At 40.8% G+C, this 13,481-nt stretch overlaps 1 protein-coding gene across 1 annotated transcript in view; it reads left to right on the plus strand.

The window, feature by feature from the left end:
- Window positions 1–13,275, plus strand: part of SLC1A1 (solute carrier family 1 member 1) — a 54,849-nt gene extending 41,574 nt beyond the window's left edge. Inside the window, exons 9-12 of the mRNA XM_026086670.1 lie at window positions 3,728–3,850; window positions 4,390–4,584; window positions 5,181–5,315; window positions 11,124–13,275. Coding sequence (XP_025942455.1) covers window positions 3,728–3,850; window positions 4,390–4,584; window positions 5,181–5,315; window positions 11,124–11,370 — 700 coding nt within the window. The 3' untranslated portion in view covers window positions 11,371–13,275. The remainder of the gene's footprint in view (window positions 1–3,727; window positions 3,851–4,389; window positions 4,585–5,180; window positions 5,316–11,123) is intronic.
- Window positions 13,276–13,481: the final 206 nt, after the last annotated feature.

Raw genomic sequence — 13,481 nt, forward strand, 5'->3', positions numbered from 1 at the left:
CAGACTAGATCCAAAGTTGTTCAAGAGCTTCTTCCCTCACCACCAAGACTTAATACATATGCATGCTATCTTTCAAAAGTAATTCACAGGCTTTTTGACAATCAAGCAAAGAGAAGAATAATACAATGGTTTAAAATGCAAACTTCCCTATAAATAGTCAAGCAGGATCTGGTGGTTTTTTTCCTGAATCTTTGCTGTTTATTTTTTGGTATTTATTTCAAAGTTGTTGCTTTGTTTTATGCATAAGCCAATTTGTTTGGACTAGCTGTTCAAAAATCATTTGAGAAGTAATGACTTTCTAAGTAGAAATTACAGCTTCAGAAGTAGCACTGAATCATGATTCTTTCAAAATACTACAAGTGGAAGTTATGCTTGTCTAATGCATAATGTTTTTTTGTGTAAGTTTCCATTTTAGTCTTGGAAAAGAAATCCAGCTTTTAAAGGACCCAAAAATTGATGTTTAGCAATAGTCAAAAGACTAATACTTTACATATAAATTGTAAATGAGACTATGACCACAAATGAGGTAGATATAACTTACAGAATGATACTATATAACTTCTGCAGGTTTTGTATGTTATAACTCCAAGAAGGAGTTAGACAGGTTATTGCTGCACTTTGACTTCAGTTTTAGATCAGACAGCAAGTTTTATGATAGTTCACCTAGTAATGGTTACTATTTGTCCTATGACAGGACATGTATGAAGACACAGCTGCTTTTCCAGAGTACTTACATTGCAAAGTAAAGTCCCACCACATATTCTCTCCCATTTAGCTGTTAACCATTTACTTGACAGGTACAATGATTTCTGAGTAGGTGCCACCATAGAATTAGCTACAGTAAGAGTGCCCAGCTTTACATCCTGAGGGTGAAGCAGCTTCTGTTCTGCAAAACCCCATCACATATGTGACAGTTTTCCCTGAAGGCTGCTTGGGTGGAGGTCTGCAGCCTTTCCATCTGTTAGGGGAGGGCCTGCAGAGTGCAATACTCCATGTGCTGTGGAGAAGGGCAAACAACAGCACTTTTTCTGCAAGGCTGCCCCACAGGGAGGGCATGTTATACCCAGCTCACAGAAGTGAAGATAGCAATGTATATGCAAGGCTGCGGAGGAAAGGTGCCTGTTCTGCATTCCCAGCCTGCAGGAACACCCTTTCTCCCACCTCTTGATGTACAAGGGAAGTCACTCCCTTCCTCTGTGTTGGGTTCCTGCCCTCACCTGTTCCCACCACTTTTCTTGCTCCTCTTCATCCTTATTGCTTGACCACCTCTGCTGCAGTATTTCTTTTTATTGGCRTCTTCTGCAGCTCTCTCTCTCTCTCCCCCCGCCTTTAAGCATGGTCCTGAGAAGTACAGGACACCTTACACATTTTTCTGGTACTCCCTGGCAAGAAAGATATTTGAGAGCGTAGGGGTTTGGGTGCCTCATCCTCCCTTTCATTTCCCTGCCTTCCCTCTCCAGCTCATCTCCTATCTTACCTTCTTCCCAACTTCATTATTCACAACCTTTCRCATCTGCAACCCATTCAGCTTTCACCCCAGTGTCTGCAAAATGTCTCAGCCCTTATGTCTCATTAGGTCACCAGGAGGGAACAGTCATTCCCCCACCATGCCTTTCCTCCGCTTGGCCACTATCTTAAGATTCTCACTTTCACTGATGGCCGTGCCAGGACAGAGACATGCTAGCAGTCAGAGAGGAGAGAAATCAAGCAGGAGGCATTAGAACAAATGCCAGAGAAATCACAGCTTGAGAAGAAAAAGGGAAGCTGCAGTGAGCAGTCGCTCTCTTACCTTTTCCTTTGCCTCTTTTGAAAGCGGCAAGGAAACTGAATCTCTGGATGCTATAAAAACTGCCAGGTTGGGATTCTGAAGGACATTATCCTTCCTGCCTTAGAGGGAATGCTGTAAGAATTTCTGTTTTCAGTTGCAGATTTGAATTTATTGCTACAAAAATTTCTGCTGCTTCCTGGGAGTTGTATTTCATGCACACAAATGAATATTATCCTAATTCATTTTGTGAAAAATAGTATTAGCAAAACAGATATGCACAGATACATTTATTTTGTATAATACCACGTCCTTGCTGACAGTAATAAAATACAGAACTAAGATTTTCAAAATAACTTTATTTGAAAGTCCTTAGGCTTCTAAATCATGTAGACATACTTGAAAATTCTAGTCTATACATTTTGTTAAGACATGCAACAATATACATACCATTATTTATAGTTTTCTTGTGTTTATTCTGGAGAATTCAGTTTGTTCCCACACACCACTGTATAGAAGTATTAGGTTTATTTTTAGATTTCTTTTACAAAATTTTATTGATAGACGGTGCAAGCTTTCATTTGCAGTCCACTAAATAGATCATTTGTGTACATACAGAATGAAAATGTTAATGCCCATTGCTTTTTAAAAAGACTGTTTTTTCCRAGGAAACAAATATCTAGATTTTGTGGTGGGTTTTTTTGTTCTGTTGTAAATTTCTGTACTGTAGGTGGCTACTGCTGTCTTAGTTGCCTGGGTTTGGCAGAACAAACAGTACCATGATTTATCAATATCTTTATCAGCTGCTTTGAAATCATAAAGCACTATTACAACACAGTAATGTTCCCAAGAACATCTTGTGAGGACAGAATAAAAATCCCACGGTTGCGCGTGCCACAGTTCTGGGCTTTGTGTTTCCAGGCTATGACAATTTCGCAAGAAGTTGATGTTGCTATAATTGCCTGTGACCTTGGAACACAGGAAATATTTCACAGACGTTTCACACACATTTTATTTCAAATACTCTCACAGCAGGCCGTGTGCTTCTAATCTTAATGCCCACAAAGCACTACAGTATATKCATTCAGGGTCTTTGTGTTCAAAATTAAAGCACAGCTTTAAGGATGAATTTGTCCCTGAGACACACCCAAAATTCCAGTAAATATATTCGAGCAGGTAAAGCTGAGAGAACAATTTGATCTTTTGCATGTTAACATACTTCATTCAGATAAAGGTGATATTTTAAAAGACAGTATTTCAGCACCTTACAACATGAAAGATAGTAAGACTACATATGTCTCATTTGTACAATCTGAAATACCTCAGTTGTTTTTAATATATAGAATCAATGTAAAAGAACTGCATTTGAATCATAGACCTAAGCTTACACAATTTTCCACAACATAAAAGTGTTGGGGGGTTTCTATGATTTTCTTTGAAGCTTTTATAGAAAGATGTCTAAAGACAGATTCATCTGTCCCTGACTAGAGACTGTATTTACCTTTAATTCCAAAATGTGCTCTATAATAAAGGCAGATGAACTTAGAAAAATGATTTGGCTTGTTTCTCTGATTTGTTTCTAGTCTGAATTGTAAGGATTCAACAGGAGAGTGGGGTGTTGAAATGTATTTCAAATTGGCCTCTGCATATCGGTTAAAATATTACTTTTTTTTAATTTTTCTCATCTTCATCAGTTTATTTCCAATATATTAGTTAATCACATTTCTTCTTTTACTTTGGAAGCAGAGGCAAGTAACAATCTCTCCCTCCCCCCTGACAGAATAAATAGAAGAGCATTAGTCTGCAGTCTCTTTAGACAGTATATTCTCTGTAGTTTGAACATAGTTATCTTTCAAGTCATGAGAACTTTCACACATGGATCTGATGCCAGCTATCACCGTCGTATTAAAACTATGCAGTGAGATGGATCCAACTGTTTAAATAGTCCATTTTCTTTTGCAGACTTGCAATCCATTCCATTGTAATTCTGCCACTGATCTACTTAATAATAGTAAGGAAAAATCCTTTTCGGTTTGCCATGGGGATGGCTCAAGCACTTCTGACAGCCCTCATGGTTTCTTCCAGGTAAACAGAAGAAACATGTATTTTCTATAATGTTCTTAGTAGTAACTGCATTGTTTGTTCTCTGATTTTACTGCTACTTTGTTACCTACCTTGATTTCACCTGGGCAATTATAAATTCCCTGGATGTTGAAATACTACTTTCCTTATTATTTTTGGAGCACCTAAAAGGGCACTATAGATTGCAATGGAGCTACAATGGCCTTACACCAGACTTGTGACTGCCCTTTACAGTATAAATTCAGGACATACATAGTTTTTTTTGCCATTCATTTCATTACTCACAGTCTCTTTCAGTGTTTCTATGACTGCACACATCATGACAATTTTACTATGTAGAGGATAACTAAGTCTTTATTATTCCTTCCCATAATTAGAAGAGATGGCAAATGTTACTTAGCTTTAAGAGCGAACTCTTCACTTCATAGTACAGCCTTCCTGTCTGTCTTAGATCTCCATTTGAGTCTTAGAGCAGATCAGGCTGATAAAGAGAATGGTACGCTCTTGCCTGTGCTTATTTTGTCTGTTTATCTGTGTTTCAGTTCAGCAACTTTGCCTGTCACCTTTCGCTGTGCAGAAGAAAAAAACGGTGTTGACAAAAGAATTACCAGGTTTGTTCTTCCAGTTGGAGCTACCATCAACATGGATGGCACAGCTCTCTATGAAGCAGTGGCAGCTATATTTATTGCACAGCTGAATGACTTAGAACTGGATATTGGCCAAATAATTACCATAAGGTGAGACTAAAGCCATCACACAAATTTTCTTGGTATTTTTTTAATGAATGGTACATTTGCTTTGGATACCCCATCGAAAAGTTGAAACTATCATTCACAGCACAGAAAATAACAAATATTCTCACTTCTTGTTACAAGGCCTTGCCTATGCAACCTGATGAGGAGGTGGAGTTGGCCAGAGCAGGCAGCTGGTATACAACCACATTGTTCTGGAAATTGCCTCCATTCTCTTACAGCAAACACTTGCAAATCCAACTCAGTCTCTTCCACTGATATGCCCAGTTTGCATGTCAGAAGTACGTTTACATACTTAGTCTGTAGTATAACCATGACACCTCTGTTTTCCTGGCCAGGGAGCAGCATGCTCTGAATATTATAAATTACCGCATCTGTAAAGGCACTGACTAAAAGTATCTATGCATGGCTTGTCCCGTAAATTTGTCTCCAGACTCTGTGTAGGTGCTATTCAGGAGGAAAACTGGCATGTTTGTATATTTTTATTGCAGTGAGAATAAGTCTATGTGTGTGAGAAAATACAGCTTCTGTGAGTAACATGTTTTCCGAATGCCTTTTCCTGGCTTTATTTGGGTTTTTAGTGTCACAGCTACAGCAGCCAGCATTGGAGCTGCAGGTGTCCCCCAAGCTGGACTTGTCACCATGGTGATTGTACTGAGCGCTGTTGGCCTTCCTGCTGAAGATGTTACCCTGATCATTGCAGTTGACTGGCTTCTGTAAGTTTAAGGCACTTGATATTTAATCCTTTTTTTGTTTGTTTGCAATGTTTACACAACTTGTGTGGGAATATCTGGGTCTGTGAAAGAAGACAACAAAATCATTCAGGACTGCTGCAGGAATCACAGAATTGCAGAATGGTTGAGGTTGGAAGGGAAGTCTAGAGATCATCTAAGTCCAACCCCCCTGCTCAGGAAGGATTACCTASAGCATGTTATACAGGATCATGTCCAGGCGGGTTTTGAATATCTCCAGAGAAGGAGACTCCACAACCTCTCTGGGCAACCTGTTCCAGTGCTCTGTCACCCTCACAGTGAAGAAGTTTTTCCTCATGTTCAGATGGAACTTCCTGTGTTTCAGTTTGTGCCTATTGCCTCTTGTTCTGTCTCTGGGCACCACTGAAAAGACTCTGGCCCCATCCTCTCGACACCCTCCCTTTAGATATTTGTATGCATTGATAAGCTCCCCTCTCAGCCTTCTCTTCTCCAGGTTGAACAGGCCCAGCTATCTCAGCCTTTCTTCATAAGAGAGATGCTCCAGTCCCTTCAACACTTTAGTAGCCCTCCACTGGACTTGCTCCAGTASCTCAATGCCTCTCTTATATTGGGGAGCCCAGAACTGGACACAGTACTCCAGATGTGGCCTCCCCAGGGCTGAGTAGAGGGGGAGAATCACCTCCCTCGACCTGCTGGCAACACTCTTCCTAATGCACCCCAGAATACCATACTTTGTCTAGGAATTACAGAATCACAGAATCACAGAATCGCTGAGGTTGGAAGGGACCTCTGGAGATCATCTAGTCCAACCCCCCTGCTCAAGCAGGGTCACCTAGAGCACATTGCACAGGATTGCATCCAGGCGCGTTTTGAATATCTCCAGAGAAGGAGACTCCACCACCTCTCTGGGCAACCTGTTCCAGTGCTCTGTCACCCTCACAGTGAAAAAGTTTTTCCTCATGTTAAGATGGAAGTGTCTGYGTTTCAGTTTGTGCCCGCTGCCTCGCGTCCTGTCGCTCGGCACCACTGAAAAGAGTCTGGTCCCATCCTCTCGACACCCTCCCTTCAGATACTTGTACACGTTGATAAGATCTCCTCTCAGCCTTCTCTTCTCCAAGCTAAACAGGCCCAGCTCTCTCAGCCTTTCCTCATAAGAGAGATGCTCCAGTCCCCTAATCATCTTTGTGGCCCTTCGCTGGACTTGCTCCAGTAGTGCCACATCCCTCTTGTACTGGGGAGCCCAGAACTGGATGCAGTACTCCAGATGTGGCCTCAGCAGGGCTGAGTAGAGGGGGAGAATCACCTCCCTCGACCTGCTGGCAACACTCTTCCTGATGCASCCCAGGATACCATTGGCCTTCTTGGCCACAAGGGCACATTGCTGCCTCATGSTYAACTTGGTGTCCACCAGCACTCCCAGGTCCTTCTCCACAGAGCTGCTTTCCAGCAGGTCAACCCCCAACCTGTCCTGGTGCCTGGGGTTATTCCTCCCCAGGTGCAGGACCCTGCACTTGTCTTTGTTGAACTTCATGAGGTTCCTCTCTGCCCACCTCTCCAGCCTGTCCARGTCTCTCTGAATGGCAGCACAGCCCTCTGGTGTATCAGCCACTCCTCCCAGTTTTGTATCATAGCAAACTTGCTGAGGGTGCACTCTGTGCCTTCATCCAGGTCATTGGTGAAGAAGTTGAACAAGACTAAGATTCTTGTTATGGCCAGACTTGTTCAATATAGAGTTGGATGCAATAGTGTCTTTAATCCTGAAAGAAGTTCTGCTGCTTGGGATGACGGTGAATGACCTCACATCCAGAGGYGCTATCAACCTTAAAACACTGGCCACAACATTATTAAATCTTTAGCATCATTAGCAAAGACAGTACTAAGAAGTACCTCTGGAGCATCTCAGCGCCCTCCATATTTTGCTGAATACATACACCATTCGCAAAAATCAAATGCAAGCCAGAAGCAGAACATCTCAGCTGATTTCCTCAAAGCACATTAAATACACACAGTGATGAAGAGGGAGTGGAGAGCAATATGCAGGAAGCAGAGCTGGACCGTGCACACACATGGCAGGCCCATGCATGGCTCCGTTCTGCCAGCGTCAGCATGCTGGGGGTGTTCTTTGTGAGACACTCCTTTGAGGACCCAGCTCCATGACCAACAAGCACACATACATGCAAACTTAGAAAGCACTCCTCAGCCCCTGATCCCAAACACTTCACCTCAGAGCACATCAAAATGCCTCTGTCCCATTAAAACAGCTCTTTTCCAGAGAGAAGCATTGATCTCCTGGGACATTGCCACATGCTTTTAAATTTTGCCTATCTTTAGAGATCAGCTTACATGCTTCTTCTTGGGAAGAGGCTTCAGAAGCTTTTGTTTTGTCCATATGAATATTTTAGGGCTCCCCTGTTGGCTTCAGCTGATCAACAAAATGAGACAGAAGTGCCTTATTTGATACTGTAAACCCCCAAGACCCTCAGCAGAAAACTGTGATGTGGAACCATCAGTGCAGGAGTGCAAAGTCTGGGTCAAGTTTATTGCTGCATGAAGGACTTGCAACATTGCTTGAAGTGGTTTGTCTCTTTCCAGCCTTAATGTTTCTTCCTGTTCCATGGGGCAAAGAGTGCTACCCATCCCTGCTACTCACTTTGTGAAAGGCTTTGAAACTGAATGACAGTGATTTTTGCTGAGTGTCCAACTCAGGAAACAGGTGCAGGCAGTAGGGAAGCGTTTGGTCTCAAATTCACATGAGTTTGAGCAGTGATTTCTATGTCCTGTGCATACAAGCTACATCATCTACTGGTCATGATGAATATCTCTGTTCCTGGTTTCCCAAAACAATCATGGAAAGCTTTTCTAGTCCCTGCTGCTACATTAATTTTTCCCTAGACCAAGTGCTGTATCTGGAGTGGGCTAATAGATGGGAAACCATATCATCCTTTTGCTGAATGCTGTCTAGACCTTGTAAATGTTATTTACAAAAGCAAATGTTCTCCTCAATCTTGACCCAGGCTGGCCTGAGTCCTAGAAATAGTGTTCATGTTGATTCACTGCTTCATTCTAAGACATTAGATTAGCTTTAAAGAGTTTCTCTAAGCCCTTCTCTTGCAGGGCTAGCATTTTTCACAGAGTTCCTCATGTCATCCCTATCTCACTTCCAGAACATCATGGTCCAGGGATCATGTCTCACTTTTCACCAATCTATCTTTTCTGTTCAGCTTACACTAAGACATTTCTTTCTCTAGCTTCTGCATCAACCCAGAGAATCATATATTGTTTTCTGGAGGTCAGAAGGACATCAGTTATCACTTTTGTCCCACGACTCACTGTGAAAGAAGAGCAGGATTCCTGAATTAAGGAATATAACTTTAGGTTATAATGCAGTTTTTATCTGTCTTCTAAAYTGTGCAAACTGTAGTACTCAGACCAAGGTCTTGCTCACCTGCATTAACTCAGCACTGAAGGTATTTCACTGGAGTCAGTGCAGAGGTCCTAGTAACCTAATAGTCGCCGCATTACATTTTCTTAGACTCCTATTTACACTCAAAATAGATTCATTCCTTTTCCTCCCCCACCTTTTTCAATCATTTTCTTGAAGGATTTCTTGGTGGCACCCTCTGTATTTCACAGCTATATTTAATTTCTTTGATTATATAACTCAATTTTGCAAACTGTTTTGAAATACTGTTGGTTTCCATAAAACCAAGGCTGTTGAATGGATCCAAAAATGAACTCACTTCCTATATAAAAGCACAATTGCTCCAAACAAAACAGCCCCAACAGGAAGTACACTCTCCATATCAGCTGTCTGCAACAGTGTCCCATGAATTTGTCTGTTTTGCTCCACAATCATTTAGTTTTCCCCAGTCCTCTTTGTTTCAGGGAGGGCATTTGGTTTTGTTAAGGATGGGGAAGATCAGTGCAAACCACTGGTCCATAGTAGGGATCTAAAAGAAAGTGTAAGAACAGGACAAACAAACAATGACACTTCCCCCAAACTACTTTCTAGCCTCCAGCAAGTTACAGATCAAAGAGTTCCTGAGTGGTTTTTGTGTTTACGGTCTCAATAGATTTCTTCTTACATGAATTAACCTTACTGCTTTTTGGACCTGCATAAAGTTTTAGCATCTACACATTCTGTGGAGAGGCATTCCACAGTCTAAAGATGTGTTGTGCAAAGATGTATCGCATTTTGTTTTGATCTGCCTCCCAGTCACTTTATTTGATGCCCGTTAGTTCTTTCACAGGCGAGAGAGAGAGAGAGAGAGAGAGAGAGAGAAACAAAACAGTCATTCCCTATTCTCCATCATAATCGTAATTTTATAGACCCTATCTCTTCTCCGCGTTGAAAAATCCGTAATTTGTGTGATTCTTAGGCATGACAGGAATACATAGAAGCTACCCATTCCATCATGAAAAAGACAATTCAAGCTATCTCCAGTTCTGATCTAGATATTTTTCAGATGAAGGTGTCTTGCTGTGTAAAGCAAATTAAAGATTAATTTCATGTACCGGGGTCATTGCCAGGGCATTTTGCACCTCAGCAGATGGAATGCACACCATGATGCCATGTAGATTATTAACACTTTTGCCTTTTGTACTTATTGCCTAAAATGTATTATTTTACAACCTCAGTGTCTCATTAACAATCCTTAGTTAATTCTGAACTTACCAAGGCATTATTACATAGGCTTGTGGAGTTCTTCCATGCTTTTAATGAGGAAGCAGAATAGAAGTATTTTATGAAAGACAAGTTTCCACTATTGTGGATTTCCTCACTTGTCACGCTGATTCTACCAGAATTTTACATCAGGTTTCCTTCTTCCCTCCCCCCACAGATATTCCCCTCCCACTTGGGGAATACACAGGCAGTTTTTAGCACAGGAGCTCAGCAACTGTAGTGGAATAATATGTACCTGAGACATACTGATTCACTTCGGTATTGTTTTTGCAGTGCCTTCTATTTGTGAGCATGTCCAGCATCCACATCTCTGCATAGCCACAGTGGCTCTTTCAACCATAAAGCCCCTGCTATGCTATGTCAAGGGAAGGAAGAACAGGGAAACATGAGCTTCCACAGTCCTTACCTCATTTCCATGCCAATTTTCAAACTTTGTTACATTGCACAGTTATGTTGTTTCTCTGCAAAGCAGTGGCAGATTTTTAAAGGCTGCAAGTCACATTCCTGTTGGGAGAAAGATCAACAGTACGGAAGTGTGATATTCCTTAATGTGACTTGTTTAATATAACTTTGTACTTCAACCCTTTAAGCAGGAGAGTCAAACAGCACATGGGAAGTTTTCCATTTCAGGGGTTTGGGCTAGAACACTGAAGATCCAGGGCTAAGCACTCCTCTGTTTGAGGAAATGACTATTAAAGAGACAAAAGGCACGAATCAAACTCTGCTTTTGAGGGGATGAGAGGCTGGTGGAAGCAGCAGCAGTCTCACCACAAAGAGACCAGCTGTTCAGTGTTCTTCAGGGCCTGAGAAGTGCCCCCCACAAGATTTTGTAAGGCTGTGCACGGTAGTATCATTACTGCTCTAACAGAACAGTGATGTGACTTACAGTTTTACACGTCCTTTACAAAGTCATTTATCACAGCAGTGAGTCCAGGTTTCTTCAAATACATGTGAGGAAAGTTCTGTTCTTCACTCTACAGCATTTTTTTCTTTTAATACCTGAATTACCCAGGATCTGCACTAGGAAAAGACTGGAGCTCAGCATTTCCTACAGTAGCTTACTTTTCTAAAAGGATTTTTTAAGTAACATATAGAATGACTTGTCTGACAACATTTTTATTCCATAGGGATCGATTCAGAACAATGGTGAATGTTTTGGGAGATGCCTTTGGTACAGGAGTAGTGGAGAAACTCTCCAAAAGGGAGCTGGAGCAGATGGATGTCACCTCTGAAGTCAACATAGTCAATCCTTTTGCCTTGGAAACAGCAACACTCGATAATGATGAAACAGAGACCAAGAAATCCTATGTCAACGGAGGCTTTGCCGTAGATAAGTCCGACACCATATCATTCACGCAGACATCTCAGTTCTAAATCCAGAAGCTTTCAAGTGAAATGGGTGCACTAAAGGACATGACCATATGCAAGATCTCAAAAAGCTTAAAGGATAATTGAGAATGAATTACATCTCAAGTCTATTTGATTTACTGCACAGACTCTGATTCCCTTCACCAGTTCTCTCCCCTTCCTATCATCTCTCCCAACAATCTGAACTCACCACTTTTGGTCTTTGCTGATAGGTTGAAGAAAAGTTGTAAAATAYGTAATTTTTTTAAGAATCTATACTATTGCTGAGGCTACAAAATGCCTCTTTGGAATCAGCATGTTCACAGATGGATATTGTAGCTGGGGCAGCCAAACGTGTTTTTCTCAGGAGTAGCACAGCATTCTACATCTTACCTACATTACAAAATACCTGTGTGTAATCACTTTTAACATCCTTGCCTTCTAAACAAACAGATTGCACTGTACCAGACACCTACTGTAACTTGATGATGTGCCAAAATGTTCATTTCTGCAGCTGATAGGACACCACATGGGCAGAGTTATTCAGAAAGGGACAGACCAGAAAGGCCTTGTAATAAGTATTTTAGGGTGTACAGGGCTTCAGTTTTCTTTAATCATTATAAACATTGGAAATAATTGGGAATGGCAGTTTCCAAAGTTTATGTAGCTAGGTTTCCCCATGCTCTTCATCTGAACACCAGCTGTTGAGAATTGGCCTTCAATTGTGAAATGAGTTGCTGTGGGTTTGCTCTTTTTGTACTTGAAGAGTTTTTGTAAAGTGAAACATCACCAATTTAGGTACACTTTGATGGCCTTCTGGTACATTTCCATCAGAAGCAGGAAAAAGTCAGTTTATTATTGTCTGCCTTTGACTCTAGCTAAATATTAATCCACCCCAAAGTAGGCAGAGGTCATGAAGATGAAAATAGACTGTACAGCTAGTCATAGTGCAACTTCTAAACCTTTCCTCCTTGGGGAAAAAGAAGACATAATATCAAGAATATAGGAGGCATGCCTTTTTTTGGAAAGAAGCCACAGTCACTGAGCTTTTTACACAAACGGGTTGGTTTTTTGCTCCTTAGCTTAACTCCCCAGTTGAACATGCAAGTTGGTAGCTGCAACACTACTCCAGTGCCAAAATACCAGTAAATTGTATCTCATAAAGTATTCTGGACCTAGAAAGTCATGCGTTCTGGTGGCTTGTTATAGGGGATCCACCAAGAACTTCCTCATAAGCAAACTCCATTTCTAAAGTATTTTATACAAGATTTCCATGGTGCAAAAATCATTCTCTCTACAGAGGAGTCGCTGTAATGAACTAGTTTTTTGCCTTGCACATTAAAATCTGTTAGCCATTTTACTTGTAAAGTAAACCGAACTTCATATACAGTTATTTCTTTGTAAATAAGCTTGCGTTAAACCTAAAACTGCACTCACATGTTAACAAAAAAATTCAAGTTCCTGCAGTGTTATATAATCAATTCAACCTTACACTTTTGTATTTAAATAAGCCAGGAAATGTGCCAAAGAGAACTGATGAAGAAAATAAGAAAATAGTTACTGTAGGTTTTGATAAATTGTACCTTAAACGAAGAAGTCAGTGAGACATAATGCTGTATTTAAATTAAACACTGTAAACTATATGGGAGTGTTAATCTAACTATTGGTATGTTTATACAAAATAAAGAAAATGTACAGATTGAGTAAATCAATCTTTTATCTGTGCAGAAATAGTATGAAAAACTTTATTTGTACAGCTTTGCTTATGGGAGGGAAAAAAGACCCACCAGCTTCCACAACTAGCCTATAATCTATGCTTTGTCCTTTCTTTGCTTTTTTAAATCACCCTGTCCCTATTATGTAATCACCCTGTTATGATGTTCTGTGAATAGTGTTCCTAGTGTGATCAAAATAAATAATTTGTCTCTTTCATTCTTGTTTCACCCCATCCTTGCCTCACCTGTAGAATTTTGAGTTTCTCCAGCTATTGCAAGAAAAACAAAAACAGATGAACTGATGATTTATGTTATCTTCAATAATGACTCAGCTGTAGTTTCGGCAGGAATTAATCTCTTGTTCCAGTAATATATATACATTATCTTTCAGGAGCACAAGGCTGAGATTGCAAGAAAAAACCT

This window comes from Apteryx rowi, unplaced genomic scaffold (assembly GCF_003343035.1).
Source record: "Apteryx rowi isolate R43461 unplaced genomic scaffold, aptRow1 scaffold_1197, whole genome shotgun sequence".
Lineage (NCBI taxonomy): Eukaryota > Metazoa > Chordata > Aves > Apterygiformes > Apterygidae > Apteryx > Apteryx rowi.